At 42.9% G+C, this 17,500-nt stretch overlaps 1 protein-coding gene and 1 long non-coding RNA gene across 4 annotated transcripts in view; one reads left to right on the forward strand and one right to left on the reverse strand.

The window, feature by feature from the left end:
• crmp1 (collapsin response mediator protein 1) overlaps nt 1–276 on the forward strand; it is a gene marked incomplete at both ends in the record, with an annotated part of 8,531 nt that extends 8,255 nt beyond the window's left edge. For all 3 annotated transcript variants that reach the window (XM_084454333.1, XM_084454334.1, XM_084454335.1), the window contains 2 exons: nt 1–44; nt 185–276. The exon at nt 1–44 is cut by the window's left edge and continues 122 nt beyond it. In XM_084454333.1, the coding sequence (XP_084310459.1) occupies nt 1–44; nt 185–276 (136 nt within the window). The remainder of the gene's footprint in view (nt 45–184) is intronic.
• An 8,230-nt stretch (nt 277–8,506) lies between these two features.
• LOC311322228 lies at nt 8,507–9,742 on the reverse strand. Its single transcript, XR_014630917.1, has 3 exons — nt 9,619–9,742; nt 9,383–9,507; nt 8,507–9,124 (listed from the first exon to the last, which is right to left on the reverse strand). It is a non-coding gene; the product is annotated as an uncharacterized lncRNA (long non-coding RNA).
• Nucleotides 9,743–17,500: the final 7,758 nt, after the last annotated feature.

The raw sequence follows: 17,500 nt of genomic DNA on the forward strand, positions 1-17,500 counted from the left end.
TCCACCAATCCGCAACCTGCACCAGTCCAACTTCAGCCTATCAGGTAATGGGATCACGTCGCGTTGTCCGGAGCCCGTCGTGCTGTTGGTTAAAGGTTTAAAAGGAGTGTGTGTGTGTGTGTGTGAGGGATAGACTTGCGGTGGTTTTGTTGATGACTCCTCTGTTGTGTTCCGTCTCTTCCAGGGGCGCAGGTCGATGACAGCGTTCCTCGCCGCTCGGGACACCGCATCGTGGCGCCACCTGGTGGCCGATCCAACATCACCAGCCTTGGTTGAGCCCCTCTGTGTGTGTGTGTGTGTGTGTGTGTGTGTGTGTGTGTGCGCGTGTGTGCGTGAGCGACCGTGTGTGTATATGAATGAGGTTTTCTGTGCAATGTTCAGTATTTGCCACACGTTATTGCCAGAAGGCCTCGCAAATCAAGTTTGTTCAGATCCATAATATCAATTGGTACCCGTGGGTCCATACAGTAGTCATCCGTTATGTCGACACCTCCATACTTCCAGTATAAACATGGCGTCAAAGTGAAATATTAAGTAGTCTATTCCTAGGCTACTACACTCATAACCTAGATAGACAGTTCATTCAAATGTCCTGGAAGCGACACACAGAAATGCGGACACTCATGAGCACGCGCGTGCGCACACACACAAACACACATACACACACGCGGGCGCGCATACACGTACAAAGACATAGCCTACATACACCCTACATACACCAAACCAGTGTTTGATACCCACCCTTCCTTAACACACAGACCCTGTGCGTGATGTCATGATGTTATCGTGTCTTCCTCCTCGAGCATGACTTCCTCCTCCCTCCTCTTCTCTCTCACCTCTCTCACATCTGCTCAGACATGGTGCTTCCATCACTCCCACCCCCTAGTGGATAGTTGTGGAAGTGCAGGACCCCACCCCTGTGTTTCTTGTGTTTTGTACACCATCTCTGCAATGGCAGCCGGGTCAGTGTGGCTCCAGTAGATTGGTCACTTATTGCATGGACATGTTAGATGTTGATTCTTTCAAATGCTTTGTTGTTAACGTGACTGCGAGGGTACCCGTAGTGTCTACTACAGACAGGTTTCACCTTGTACTCCGTAGCACAATGATATTCTTATCTTCTATTGACAAATGTTTGCTTTGAGATACATTCACTCTGGATCGAGCTAGAGGCTACAGGTTTTCCTCAGAAACACACACTTTGGTTGGATTCTAACTTCCTCCATTTCATTTCCCCTGTCGCCTCCTTAGTGCTTATTGGATGGGGAAGGTCTAGGGGAGGAGCCTAGCAACCTTAATGAGGAAATGAAGAAAGACTTTTGAGATTGTATTTTTGTAACATTGCCTTCACAATTGTAACTTGTCACAGTGTACAACCTTGTCAAACTAACCAGAGGTAGCCAATAGAAGTAGGCCAAGATGTAGTAGCCAGGTGAAAAGGGCATAGCCTATACCAAGGACATACTCTAAAATAACAAGCTAAAGGAATTGATGAAGTATAACATCAATGTTACATTGTTCTCTTCACACACAGCCATGTCTTGTTTGCTGTGTCAGTTCTGCCAGAGGAAGGTCTTTGTGGTGATTAGATCTTCAACTCACTGCTGTGAAAGGGCTTCTGCTGCGACTGCTGTTCACTCTCTCCTTCCTCCAGGTCCCTCACAGTCTGTTTCTAAGGGATCTGATTGTGACGGGGTGTTTTCCTGTGTTATGGTGAACCTATGGTGTTTAAGCTGTTTTTGTTGTTGCTGCTGGTATCTGGTGTCTCCTATTGGCATCACTGTTGATAAATGTGAAAATAAAGGCAGAAATAAAAATAAATACACAGGTCAGACTTTGACTCTTACCTTATAGATATAAATTACAATGCACTGTAATACAACGGTGCGAACCGTACCACTAGAGGGCGCTTCGTCACTACCTCCCTATATACATAAGTACAGTATCTACAGTAGGCCTATAGAATAGAATAAATATATATGTACCTACATGGCCTACATTCAGTCTGTATAAGTATATATGTCTAGGAGTACAGAAGGCAGTAAAAACATTTCTATAAAAGAAGACTTTCTCAAAAGCCAAGAGCACATCTTAGAGAACTTAATGCAATAGCAGGGATACAATGATAAAAGCCAAATACATAATCTGTTTGTATCAAAACATAGAAACAACAGTAGAAATGTATATCTATAATCTACAACTGTCAACTTGTTGAGTCCCGAGAACCCATAGAATATCCTCAGCAAAATTGAAAATTAATGTATAGTCACTTACTAAATATATCACTAACATTGTCAAAACAACAAAAACTGACTATGGTTATAGTTGAAATCACTTAAAGCTCAATAAGATAACTTCTTTATAGTTCAATATTCACCTTAACTTGCTATGAGTTTATGAATTGGCCTTAACAAGACCCTCAAAATAGTTTTCATGACATGAGACTGCATGAGACCCTGTGAATTTATTATTTTAGAATTTCGGTGTACTGGCTAGTACACTCTGAGTACACTGGCGGGAAATCTTGTGGTGGAAGCAGAAGTGACGCGTTTTGCGTGACACAATATCAGGAAGACAACAAACACTTCGCCCCGCACATTTATCTACATGCACATAAAAGAAAGAGGACCTGTATTTACCTGCATTGAAGCCATCCTTCCAGAAAGTCAATTGAAGTAGCTACAATCTTCCAATCCAGTCTGCTCCACACACGTTTATATATTTTTTCCCATGATTACAGCGAGTGAGTGGGGAATTGTGGGAAGTGTGGTTCTTAAAACGCAGTGCCGATTTTATCACGACCACAGGGGCCGCCAAAGTGCTGAGATATCTCATGTAGCTTTAAATAAATAAATAAAAACCCACTTGAATTAAGAAATCCTTGAATAAAATGGATCACTGAGTATCTTGAGCTGTGGGTGGAAATTGTCCCAAGGGCCTGATTCAGAATCAGACCACCTTCCCCCAATGCTGTCAGTCACCATTGGCAGGGAGACCACATGACTGACCTAAGATCAGCCTCTAGGAGCGGCTCCTTCCTCTCCTGGAACCGCTTCTGCACTGGAATGCAGGGATACCAGCTCCATGCCCTCCCTCTCTGCTGGCCTCCGCCCCCTGGTGGTCTGGAGAGACACAACACCAAGAGTCAGGATTAGAGGGGGAGACTTGGAGAAATGAGCAGAACACATCGAGTAGAGAAACCTACACCAGACAGATCAGTAGCACAACCCTGTGTACAATTCTAAGACAAGCATACTGTCTGCAGTTTATCAGTTTATCAGAGGCCTTTATGCACTAACACAGGCCTGTACTGTATCCTACACTGTATAGATATTAACAGAGCCCTTCATGTGCTCAGGTACATGATCATCAGCACAGGAACCATATCTGTCTCCAGACTTGAGTTCTGACCAGCTAGATATCACAAAGAAATATACAGTAACGTAACATTACATTAGTCATTTAGCAGACGCTTTTATCCAAAGAAACTAACAATAATTGCATTTAACGTAGGAAGAGCCAATGTACATTACAATGTAATGTATTACTACTTGCCAGAACTCACGAGTGCATCTTCCTTCTAAAATAAGTGACTAAGAGCATAATCTAGTGCTGAAGGCAAAGTGCACGAATCGCAATCTAAAGTACAGTGCAATACAATGCAATACAATAAAATACAATAAGTGCTTAGGTGGGAGGATTGTTGTAGTACTTCTTGAAGAGATGAGTTTTGAGCCTGCGACGGAAGATGGGCAGCGACTCTGCTGTCCTGACATCAGTGGGCAGTTCATTCCACCACTGTGGGGCCAGGACAGAGAAGATCTGTTACCGTGTCGATCGACCGCAGGGTCCTCGGAGTGACGGGGCAACCAGTCACACGTAACCGTGTGAAGGATTGTCTGACTGGTCTATCACTTCTCAAACCTCTTGGGACCGCTTTGACGTCTGACCACGCCTCTCTTCCTGCTTATCTAATCATCAGAGCTGAACATATTTAGCTGCAGGATGTGACATGGTTAGGTTAGACGCATATAGAGGTTAGATGCATATAGTTGCATAATTGACTCCAAGTCACATTTCGCACCATTGCATAGAGCTCAAGGGAAATGAAGAGGGTGTTCTGATGAAGAGGGTGTTCTGATGAAGAGGGTGTTCTGATGAAGAGGGTGTGCTGATGAAGAGGGTGTTCTGATGAAGAGGGTGTTCTGAATCAGTCTGGGTCCTGCTGGGGTCCAGGTGTAGTCCCTCCAGGCCCAGGTCACCTCTACAACAACACCTTCAACAACTAGACAGCCTGGAGTCTGTGAGGTGGAGAGGAGGATGAGGGACAAACTGAAGTCCATCCTAGACGACTCCTCCCATCCCCTCCATGAGGAGCTGTGGCAGACCTTCCTTTGTGCCAGCAGCCATCAGACTGTATAACAGTGTCTGAGCGTTGTGTTGTGGAGGTGTGCATGTATGTATGTATGTATGTATGTATGTATGTATGTATGAGTACTCCTGGACATATCTATTTACAGACTGGATGTATATGTACATATTTTTTATTCTATTCTATACACATGCTGTACATATGGATGTATATAGTCTCCGTTCTTCCTTTTTATATCACTGTATCCAATTCCCCCCCCCCCCCCCCAACCTTTTCCAACCCAAATTTCCCCCTAAGGGGATCATTAAAGTATCTATCTATCTATCTATCTATCTATCTATCTATCTATCTATCTATCGTTAATGTAATTTCAAGTCATCACCCATGTGTTCACTCCAAATAGTATTTCTGTTTTCCTACTTAACTGTTGTTCTAACTTTGTAGTTCGTTCTCATAGATCAGTCTGTTAAAACTACAAATTCTTCCTGTGTGACATCACTTCCCTGTCCTCTTCATCCTGAAACTATGTCACTTCCTTTTTCACGTTATAAACTATCTACCTCATCCTCAAGTAAACCACTCAGCCCGGATTCACTTCCTGTGCTAGAGTCCGACTCTGCAGAATCGTAACAGAATAAAACTATTGTCTTTGTTTAAAACCAGCTTGACCGACCACTCAGCGTGTTCTTTGAAATCTAAACTAAACCAAGTAAGATTTTTCATTTACAATATCTATCTATCTATCTATCTATCTATCTATCTATCTATCTATCTATCTATCTAACCTCTAAAGACCCTATCACGCTGTGTACAGATGGGTCTGTCTGTCAGGCAGGGTCCTCTCACAACACTAAGATAGAGGCCTCATGACTCCCCACTGCCCCCTGGTGGCGTGATGAGACTGCACCAAGCTGTGGGGATGTGCGTGTGTGTGTCTGTTTCCGGCGTTCTCTCAGTCCCTGTGCAGCTGAACCGGTGTCTGGCAGAGCTCGCTGTCTCCGCTTAAATTCTCACATCAGCAGATGGAGACAAATGGCGGCGACTGTGACTCAAGCGTACAGTAAGCTGTACGTACCGTACATACACCTGCCCATAGAGATCAATTATGTTCCTAGCTGTGACACAAGCAATGAGCAATAATATCTCAAGAGTGCACAGTCCATCAAAATGTTGATATGGACAGTTGTATACAGTAGGTTATGATCGTAAATAACCTTATTGTATAACAGGGCTTATAATGCTAAATACCAAACTAGCCCTTTAATTTACAAGAGCAACTGATTACTTGTAATTGCACCTATGAGTGTTGCTGTTTAAATGCATCATATACACATATTATTGAAATATCAGGTCTTCACCTATCACAAGACGCAATGTGTCAAAGCTACCTACATATTAAATGTAGGGTACTGGAGTAACTGAATTCAGGCCAGTACACAGTAAAAAGTCCAGTGTTGAATTAACTCTTACAGAGTCAATTTCAACACTTTTTCAGGGTTTATATAGCTCCACACTCACCTGAGTCAAATCAACACTTTCAAAATAGTTAAACATTTAACACCATGTCAAGAGTTCCTTCTTTCACCCTTTACCAGAGTTAAAGTGCCAGTGTCTCTGAGTTAAAGGTTTGACTCTTTACCAGAGTTAAAATAACACTACAGGGTAAGAGTTAAAATAACACTACAGGAGTAGACACATAACACTGCTCTGAGTTATGATTTACTCTTTACCAGAGTTAAAATAACACTACAGGATTAGACACATAACACTGCTCTGAGTTATGATTTACTCTTTACCAGAGTTAAAATAACACTGCAGGATTAGACACATAACACTGCTCTGAGTTATGATTTACTCTTTACCAGAGTTAAAGGATTAGACACAACACTGCTCTGAGTTTAACTGAATTTATTCAGGCTTCTCAAAATGCAGTCAGTCAAGAGTCTTTCACTCATTCACTCAAAACATTGTAAATGATGGTATAACATACAAACTCACATCGGACACACTGTATGAGCTCTGAACATCAAACGGTGTATAAAATTTGAGTTCAGCCAATGCAACTATACAATTTTCCTCACTTCGTGATACTCTGAATGCATGATGATGCTCGTCAAAGTTCTCTGTGAATAACTTGTTCATAAAAAAATAAACATGCTCTTCAACTAAAAGTATTTCACTTATTTGACCAAAGACAGGCATGTCTTTCTCCATTGCACTGCAAATTACAAGTCCAGCTTTATACTCAACACCATCAACTTTAACCCAAGTAGAAGAGAAAAGCTCTTTTGAGGACATCATCTCAAAATGTTCATTGACGACAACATTTTCACCTCTGAGGGAAAAGGGTTTAATTGGCCCATACTCTTTCTGTTTGAGGTTGAACGTTTCCCAGTGATAGGCAATGGCCATCTGATGCTTTTTCGCCAGAGATTTGGTTATGTTTTTGAAATTTTTGAAGTAATCTTTAAATACCTTATGTTTGGCCTCAAACCTCATGCACCACATATGTAACAACGGGCCAATCTTTCTAATAGACGACGGGTAATGAATCATAAAGTGATGCTTGGGTATTAAGCTTCTGTGTGGATACAGGTACTTGAACAGTGTGTGGTGCTCTGCAATCAAATGCTTTAAATATGTTGTCATACCACTAGTGAGAGAAGGTGAGAAAACAATGTTCATTATCTGAAGTAACAACAGTAGCAAAGTCCAGTGTTTGTTTCCTGCAGGAATAATGTCACCAAACAACAATGGAATGTTTTTCACTAGACACAGTGTCTGAATAGAATTCAAACCAATGCCATTGCCAGCACTCTCCAAGATAATCTTTGTCGGGCGGTTTTTTCGTTCCAAAAATCCATAATCAAAAGAATAAATCCTAGAAAGCAAGTCCTGTTCTGATAGAAAGTGTTCTGTGAGATATCCAAAAAGCAACTTAATCTCGTACTGAGCCACGCCCTCAAGAAGATCATGCATTATATCAAATGAATAGTTACTACTCACATGGAAATATGTCAATGAATTAAGTGTAGAGTATCTTTTCAAACCATAGACTGACTTCAGTTGGGGGTTTTCCTGGAGAGACTGGCAATGCATTTCAAACACATCTTTTCCACGAAGGATCACTTTAGGATCATCCTCACTGTATACTGTTTGAGTATCACTCTTCTCAAGTAAACAAAGGCGACAAAAATAATGGCCACTGAATGACTCATTAAAACCAAGAATACTGTGCATCCCTAGATTATCTCCTGTGATCTGAGCGATTGTACCGTATACTTGCTCATCAGAAAATGGAAGACGTATACCATGGCTCTCTAGACTTTTAATGTAATTTATCAATGGTTCCAATATAACATCAAAGCCATACTTCTGGAGATCTTGTACATGAAAAAGTGATACCAAATGAATGTTCATCAAAACCGAATTAAATTTTGGGGGGAAATTTCTTAAAATAAAATACAGAGCGCCTATTTTGTGAATTCCACGTTTCGAGCCAAGGGGATTTGCCGTTTCAAAATCATCATAGTATAACTGAATTTGTAATGTGTCTCTTTTAGCTGTAAACAATGGGTGGGTTTTAAAATAACTGCCATCACAGAAGTCGGTGTAAGTGTCAGGCTCCGATCTACACTCTCTCTTGAGTAAAACACAAATGTCTGGATTTTTGCACATAAACTCTAGTGTTTCTTTTATTGGCACATATATGAAAGTGTCCTTCACAGGCAGCTGATCATAAGTACCAGTTTTCTTATTATGTCTGCTGTCATATCTCACTCCCAGAGTTATTTGTACTGGCTCTACAACTGACCACTTTTGGCTGAAATATTTATTTCGTTTCCATTCTGTATTCAAATCTGTGAATGGGTTTTCAAATTTGCCTAAAGATGCATTTATTGCAGGTATATTGAGGTCAGTTGCAGGCAAAATGGATATAACTGTCTGCTTTGCTTGTGAGCGAAGCTCGCTCGTTAGTTCCTCCAAATCCCCTACAATGGAGGATACCAAACTGTTGGAAATCCCACTCCCCTGTAATTTGGCCACGATTGATGCACACATGTCTTTGGTTGGATCCTTACTAATTCCTGAGTCTGAATCAAGACTGGAAGAGCTATACTGACTTGGGGGATTTATTTCGTCCATCAGAACATCTGCCTGAGATGACATTCCAGCTGGCTCACTGGAACCCGCAACAGATAAAGTTTGAGACATTTGCTGTACATTGCTATGAACTCCATTAAGGTGCTTCCGAAAACCTGCATATGTTAGAAACTGATGCCTACAGCCTTGCTGAGCGCAAAATAATTTGAACTTTGGTCCAGGATAGTAACCATGTTGGACTCTTAAATGTGAAATCAACTGCTGACTGCTGGGATACACATTCTGACACAGGAAACAAATCAGCATTGTCTAGTCAAAGGATGCAAGCACATATTGGTTAAGGAATCTGGCTCTCAGCTCCCTGACTCTGGGTGTCTCCTTCATTTTTCCCACATCTATGTTGTACACCGTTGTCTGCAAGAATGTGTAGAAGCTAACAAGGGCAGCATCGTAAGACACGTTAAACACAAAGTGAACTTTGAAAAGTTCATCAAATGCCCCGAGCGAGCGGTTTGCCTGGCATGGGATGAGGTGCTTATCCATGGCGATGTAGAAGCAGTCAATCTTGCTCTTCTGACGCCCAACCGCAAGGAGGTACGGCTGCCGACCAGGCTGGTTCTGGAGGTGCTCGTCCAAACTGCAGCATGACTAGGGTTGACATAAGGAAAATGAACATTAGACAAGAATAATGTGCAGCTGTAACCCTTGTAAAGGCCTTGCCCAGGGGCAGAGTCAGACACGCATGCAGACACGGACATGTCAATGGTCAAGCTACTCTACCAACTGTGCCAAGAGAGCTGGCTCCCTTGGCAAAGCGGAGTGAGTTTAACCAATCCACTCGTCATTCTGGATTTGCAAAGATTAGAAGTGATTATTTAAACAGTCATCCCAAATAATAAATATTACCTTGTGAAAGAATAAAAGTCTCTCAAATGCATCAGAGGCAGAGACTTTTGGAGACTTCGGTCCCCCTGGTGGTGGTGGAAGGAGATGCAACAGCAACAACAGGGAGGCCATTTCTGGGTCGTAAGCTGAGGACAAGAGTCACAAGAATAGATAGAACAGAGGTATTAAATCTGGGGGCAGGTGATGTTTTTGGTTCTGTTCGATGGTTAACAACAAGCTAAATAAATACAACTTACTTGTTGCATCATCAAGGTCACTTCCTGGGGGACTTTCTGCTGACTGCACCAAGCGCTGCAACTCTGGTGTGGAAGTGAGCTGTGACGCCTCTTTGATGATGCATGGCTTGAAGAGCACATCCCATTTCTGAAACAGCTGGGAGGTGGTCTCATCTCCAAACAGGAGAGTGAAGTCTTGCTCCACCTTTAAGAAAGATGACATTAAATTGCTGTGTAGTAGTTTCGGTTTGTGATGAGGTTGGCTCCCTTCCCCCTCACCCTCTGTACCCCCCTCACTTTATTTTAAGCATTTTCCGTATCATGAAAAACGCTATAATAAATAATAGGAACTACTTTCAAATGTAGCAGTATTCTAAAGATCGCATTTCAAACGTACCAGCCCTTTTGTATCCAGGAATCTTGGGAAAAGGGAGAGGACATCAACACCTTTGCCTGGGTCCTTAACAAGCTTCTGGCGGTGCTGAAAGGTCTCTCTCATCTTCTGGAAAATCAGGGAGTTGTCAGCGGTATGGTTGAGTAAAGACATGGCCTCTTTGCAAGCATCTCCATCAAGTTGCTCTTCCAAGTTGCTCTTCCCAGCCCTCTGGGAAGTTGGGCCTCCTGGATAAAGAAAGAGTAAAAAGTTTAGCACAGGCAGGTGCTGGATTAAAAAAAAACATTGACGCCGAGTCAAAAGGGTAACATTCGGGCAATATGTCAGACAGCCACATAAATTCACGTTGGGAACCCAAATCTGGTGTGCGGACATCACTTCATTCATCCATCATTATATCTGCCTTTAAACCTCACCTTCATCTGAGAAAACTGTCAATACCACATTGCCTTGACCAACGAGGTCACTGAATATCTCATCATCAACTTCTGTCCCTGATGCATCCTTGTATGTAACGTTTGCATCAGGTGGCAGGCAAAATCTCTCGATAACTGGAAAAGATGGGACTAGAGTGAGATTAAACTGAAGATGCTTTTAAGGTCAACACTGTTTCTTGTCTCACAGCAAATGACTATTCACCTTAAATACATCCACCATTATATAATTATTAAACAGACCAAGAGAATTGTCCCTCACAATCTGCTCACACTGATGTGATTTTGACTACTCCCGGCTCCCTGCTGGAGGTTGGCTTGGTGTGTTCTGTGTCCTACAGGTGGTGATTGGAGAGGTTGCGCACCTGTGGAGGACGTGCCATAGCTGTTAAGAGACCAGAGGCGTCACTCACAACAGCCGTTCCCTTTTTTCTCTACGTGTTGTGCCGAATTCTCACTCCCCGCAGATTTCCACTCCCCTCCACTGCACCTGACGTTTCTGGAGGTAGCTTGCGGGGCTAAGGTGCCTGGTGTAGGTGTGTGAGGCGGTAGGGGCATTTCCCGGAGCCACCATGCACCATAGCCCCGCAAGCTACCTCCGGAGGAATCGTGGAGGGGAGTGCAAATCTGCAGGGAGTGAGAATTCGGGACAACACCTTTGCGGAGAAAAGAGCGGACGGCCATTATGAGTGAGGCCTCTGAACTCCCAGTCCTCCCTCTCTTCCCCCTCCAGAGCATTTTGGTTGTTGATTATTTGATTTCACGCCATACAACACCCACACCCACCATACCGTTTTCACTACATCCATGCACTGCTCAACACTACTGATTCTCATTAACACAACTCATCTTTAGTATTTGTAATTGAGCTAAGTATAGGTTAAATAAATATTCTTAAAACGTGCCTTGGTTGTGCGACTCCCCATTTGTTGCGGTCCTGTAACAAGCTGGGCCGTAACAAAGTGGGGAGTCGCACAACCAAGGCAAGTTAAGAATATTTATTTAACCTATACTAAGCTAAATTACAAATACTCAAGATGGCATGTTAATGAGAATCAGTAGCGTTTAGCAGTGCATGGATGTAGTGAAAACAGTATGGTGGGTGTGGGTGTTATATGGTGTGAAATCAAACAAACAATCAAAATGCTCTGGAGGGGGAAGAGAGCGAGGGCTGGGAGTTATGGTCTTTTAACAGTTATGGCACCCCTGCCACAGGTGCAGCTGGTTGCAATCACAGGTGCACAACCTCTCCAATCACCACCAGTAGGACATAGAACACACCAAGCCAACCCCCAACAGGGAGCCAGGAGTCATCACATGATACACTCTTGTCAAATAACTCCAACACTAAAAGCCATTTAAATCAGAAAGTGTTAAAATAACACTGGGAGTTGAAATCACACTGATGTGATCAACTCTTGTCAAAGAACTCCAACGCTAAACAACATTTAAATCAGAATGTGTTGAAATAACACTCTGGGAGTTGAAATCAACTCTGAAATATTTAAACCTGAAACAGCTAGCCTAAACAATGTTTAAAGTTAGCTAACATTACCATTTTCATTGAATTGCTTGAAGTCAAACCGTCCATCTTCAACATCCAACTTCACATACTTCTGACATTGGCCGCACTTCACCTGGACCAGCATTTTCCTCAGAAATGCAAGAAAGTTCGACAAATCAAAATGAATGCTAGCCAAGTTATCTAGACCCAGACACAAGGTCGGAGTGTAGCTAGCTAATCTAGACTGTTACTATGATTACAAACGGATTTTCAGTCTGTTTCTCCAGCCTGGAACAGTTTTATATGGAAAAAGAAACAAGCTGTGTTTTCCATGCAAATTGCTAAATCCATTAAATTGGACTGGAGACATTTGCTAACATTACCTAGCTAACGTTAGCTAGTTAGCTAGCTAGCTCGCTCAGCTAAGTTAATTAATTCTGGTCGATGACCTGGGCCAATTAACAACGTTGTAAAGTATAGCACCCCATAGATGTTTCATTGTATTGTAACCTACACAAAGCAACAAATTATAATTGTTTTAATAAGTTAACTCACCGGTAATTGCACTTCCACGACGTTAGCGGTTGCACCATGCATGGAAGATGAAAATGGCTCAAGCACGAACTGAAGTGAAAGAAAGGCGCGCGCTGTTGAACAGTTGGGTACACCACGTGATCAACTCTGTCCAATCAGAATAACACCCTGGGAGTCGAGGTCAACTCATAACCACTCAATTACATCTCCATGGAGTTGAAATCACACTGATATGATCAACTCTGTCAAATAACTCCAACACTAAAATACATTTAAATCAGAAAGTGTTAAAGTAACACTCTGTGAGTTGAAATCACACTGATGTGATCAACTCTGTCAAATAACTCCAACAATAAACACCATTTAAATCAGAATGTGTTGAAATAACACTCTGGGAGTTTAAATCAACTCTGAAATATTCAACCCTGGAATTTCAACACTCCAGTTTTTGCTGTGTAGGATGCTATTTAGTATGGGGTCTTTTTAAAGGGGTTCACCCAGGACTGGTCTAGAAGTGATTACAGTTCTAAATCCAGACAGCTAATGACTGTCCTTGGTCTGTCCTTTCTGACTTTAACCCTCACGTTGTCCCCTAGGGGACCCTGCTCCATTAAATGGGCTGCAATCCATTCCAGAAAGTGTCTCCCTTCGATGTGTCCTTGCACGCTCTCCCCTTCACCTATATAATGGAGACTGTGTATAGCTATTGTTGTTTCTACCTATAGCTAATCTCAGTACCCAGAAGCTCTCGCTTCGGGAGGGTAGGCTACTGTACTATCGCAGGCCTGGTGGCCTAGAGGTCAAAGGTGCTGCCTTCTGTGCAAGAGGTTGATGGTTTGATCCCTGGAATGAGTGTGTGGATACTGTAGTAGTAGTATTATGATCGCCACTCAAGATCAATGACAGTCAGATGTGAGAGAGGCTGGACTAGGGTTCAAACCCACAATGGCATGGCAGGATGACCACACATATTACGTAACCCTTTTGCTCTACCTGCTGGCTGAGAGTGTAAATTCAGTGTGCTTGTCCCTGTTATAATACTGTAGCTACTCAGTGAATTGGCTTCACAATCATTTAAATTCATCTGAACCGACTACATACAATATTGAGGTTATTCGGGATGAACAGACCTGTCTGTTAAATAAAAAGACTGAAGACTTATTTTGAAAAAAAAAAAGAGTTATTTGTTATCATGGTAGATGTGTGTAGCTTCCGAACAATTCTAAATTTCCTAATTCAAATTCTGATTCATAAAAAATGCATGATTTGACACCAAGATCATCCCATATCAAACTAATCCACACAACTTTATTGCAATTACCATTTTCATACCAGTCATGGGCACCACCTTGAAAAATGTACTATTATCCAAATGTCAATTCTGAGAGAGTAAGAGACAGAGAAAAAGAGAACAAACACTCCAGAGATCGAAATCTACCCTGTGCTGACATCTAGTGGTAAAAAACGAGGTACTGCACGCACCAACGGCCCCAGTAGCCAACCACTGGGATGAAGGATTGTTTGACCATGGCCCTGTTGGAATACTCTGACCGTGCATCCTTCCTCGCTGATCTGTGATTGGATGGGAATCCCCGTATTCTCAGGATGTTCTACACGTCCACCGTGGAGAGGATTCAGATTCAGACTGTGACTGGCTGCACTACTGCCTGCTACAGGAACAGTCATTAATTACTTAAAAATATATATTTCATAACATTTCACCGTTCATTATACCTGTATGTATGTGACAATTAAATCAGACTTTGACCTTGTCCATGCACTTTGTGTGTACAGGTCTTTAGCATATTATATATATTGTGTCTGTTTGATATGTCCATAATGCATCATATACAGTATAATTTATGCCCATTGTGTAGACTGTGCCTTTAGTGTATGTATGTTGTGCCTGTTTGATAGTTTTTTACTATAATATTAGGCCTTTATATACACACATACTGTTGATGCTGTTTTTGCATTTGTGATGCTGTTTTTACATTTGTTTTTAAATGTATACTGTAACTGAGCATTGGTAGCCTGGGAACAGACATTCGAATCCGCGCAATCCGCCGAAGTTGACTGATTCTTGAAGATCTCAAGTATAAGTTGACGTTCTGCCTGATATCAGGCTAGCGCATTGGAGGTTAACGCACTTAAGAATTGCACTCACTGATACACTTGTGTACACGATGATGCATGTGGATTTTTTGCACAGCTATTATCCTTCTGCTCATGTCAGATACTTATTTTTTTAAGGAAGAAAGACATGCTGTTTAAAGGATAAAAGAATAGCAACTGCTTTCAAAATAGGAGTCTCACAGTCTCCTCTCAGAGCAGGCAAAATAAAGAGCATCACGTTAATAACGACTCGTCACACTGGTGTATTTTGCAGGAGGTTTTTAATGTCAAAGTCGAACATACAGGTGTCATCTTGATACCAAACGCGTCTGGCAACATCTCGCCCCCAGTACTCCTCATCATAGCAAATGCAATTAGTTCATTAATTACAGGATAGAAGAGCAGCAAAAATACTGCCCCGCCTGAAACTGAAGAGAATAGAGAGAATCACTAAAAAACTTTTTTTTTTCCCTTTTCCTTTTTTTTTCCTTTTTTTTTTTTCCCCCAAGTGCAGAATTGTAGACCTTAAACATGCCATAGTCTGTTATCATTCTGGGATCTCCACTCTACAGCGAAGGGTTAACTGTACACGGCTATTAGCTTGACCAGAACAGGAAGTACGAAACAGGAAACGGTGAACGGTTGAGACTTAGGAGTCCCTTTAAGTGTCCATTTATTTTATTTTTTTTAGTTAAAAAATGAGTCTAACCAGGAGAATGTCATTTTTTTCCCAGACGTTACACTTTCATCCCATTCACTCAGTCTTCCTTAGTTCTTGCGCTAAAGTGAGTCGTATGCTCGGGAAACGTGCAGTATTAAAAAAAATGAAAAGTCGCAACATCCCACTCAGGGGTCCATGTACACGGTCTGCCTCAGGGCCTGAAAGGTGCCAATAGTAGCAAAGTACAGAACTGCATTAAAACCGCAGAGTGGAGACAAATTCGGATCCCCTGGCCTCTCCATGTGTCCGGCGGCCGAGGACCACCGCCTCTCTGGACTGGCTCAGGGGACAGGGGTAAAGTTTGAGTCTAGCAACCCCTATACCTATAGTGAGAGAGAGTGGGCAACAGTGTGTGCGCGTGTGTGTGTGTGTGTGTGTGTGTGTGTGTGTGTGTGTGTGGTCGTACACTGGAGCCCTGGTTGGATCGGAAAACGCTCTGTGGCACGTCTGACCTGAGCGCTGGACGTGTCATGGCCGACTCTGTGAAGACGCTGTCCGTGTCCTCCTCCTCTTGTCGTGTGCACCGGTCGGTCAGGCGGGCGCTCACCTCGGGGTCCCCTACGGTGACATCTCCCAGGACAGCGCCAGTCCACGCACCGCCCCACCAAATACGCTCACACACACACACACACACACAAGCACACACAGTACACATGTACTCAAAGAACCCCCCCACCCCAAAAAGGCCTCTGGTAACCCCCCCCCCCCGCCCCTCTCCCAGAAAAAAACTACCCCTTAGCTTTTTGTCCATGCAGAAAAAGTCCTTTTTACAGAAATTTGGTTTTTCTACGAGTCTTACACTTACAGTAGAGCGAGGAATATTTCATATTCCTTGATAATGAATACTGTTAGATAGATGTCATTAAAATTACCTTTACAGTAGAGCCCCCCCACACACGCCCTACCCACCCAAAGCACCCCCTGTCCACCCCCAGAACCCCATTCACACCCCAGTAGCAGTCAAAGAGGTGGATATGAATTCAAATACATGTCATGTTTAAATACTGACCAGGGATAATAGGGAGGGAGCAGGCAAGGCAAAGATCGCTACAACTACCTGTACCGTATGAGAGGCATACATGTTAAAGCGTGAACAAGATCCCTCTCACGCACACACACAGACACACACACACACACACACACACACACACACGTGTGCCCGTGTGTATTAATTGTATGTGTGTGCGTCTGTTAGTGTATCTGTGTGTGTGTGTCGTCTGTGCATGTATGTGTATGAAGTTTTCTGTGTGTGTGTGTGTGTGTGTGTGTGTGTGTGTCAGAGGACACATGATACATAAAGAGTGTGTGCATCTGTTGAAGGCGGATGAAGTCAGCACCTTATCAGCAATGATGGACAGGGACAGTGCAATAAAACTGCCGTGCCTCATAGATAGATAGATAATTAGCTAGATAGATAGTTAGATAGATAGTTAGATAGATAGACAGATAGATAGGTATATACAGTCTCGTGATGAGAAGGCATAGAGAGAAGCATTGTGTTTCATCACAAACACTGCATCACTGTGGCACTGTTACTATGGACCTTGTATTCCGAAGTTACAATTGATGTCTGTTTAAAAAAGAAGAAAAAAAGGTCACTATTTTTCTCAGATCGCATCGAGTTCCTCTTTCACCTTTTCTTGCTTGTTTTTTTAAATGTGAAAATTACCTGATTTTTTGTAACCATTTTTTTTTTCTGACAAGAGTTCCCGCCCTCGCGAAGGACACTGATTGGTTGGTGTTTTTTTTTGCACATCCCAGTGCTACTTCTTGGGCTGGTTAGTCACAATTTGATTAGAATTAGAACCACACCATATAACAGAGGCTCACTTTTCATGACGCGTTTGATTTGCTAGACCACAATGATGTCACAGTATGGAGCTCCTTCTATCGACGACAGACACAAGCGTTGCCTCCCCAGGGTCTGTTCTCATTGGTCCTGGGGAGTTGACCGCGTGTGGGGGGGGGGGGGGGGGGGTGGAGGGGTGCAACCTTAGCTCTCGCTCTCTCTCATCTCCCCACAGTGCCCCCTGGTGACCGGAGGCCATGCATGCGTCCGATTAAGGTTACAGTATAAAACAGAGAGGAGGAATGAAGTGGTCCATTCACACTGATCTGTGGCCAGCCTCAACTGTGCTCCAGGGTTTGGAGAGGGCGGGGGAGATCTGATCCCAGATCAGGTTTGAGAAGTCACTTCTGGC

This window comes from Borostomias antarcticus, assembly GCF_949987555.1.
Source record: "Borostomias antarcticus genome assembly, chromosome: 20".
In the NCBI taxonomy this organism is placed as follows: Eukaryota; Metazoa; Chordata; class Actinopteri; order Stomiiformes; family Stomiidae; genus Borostomias; species Borostomias antarcticus.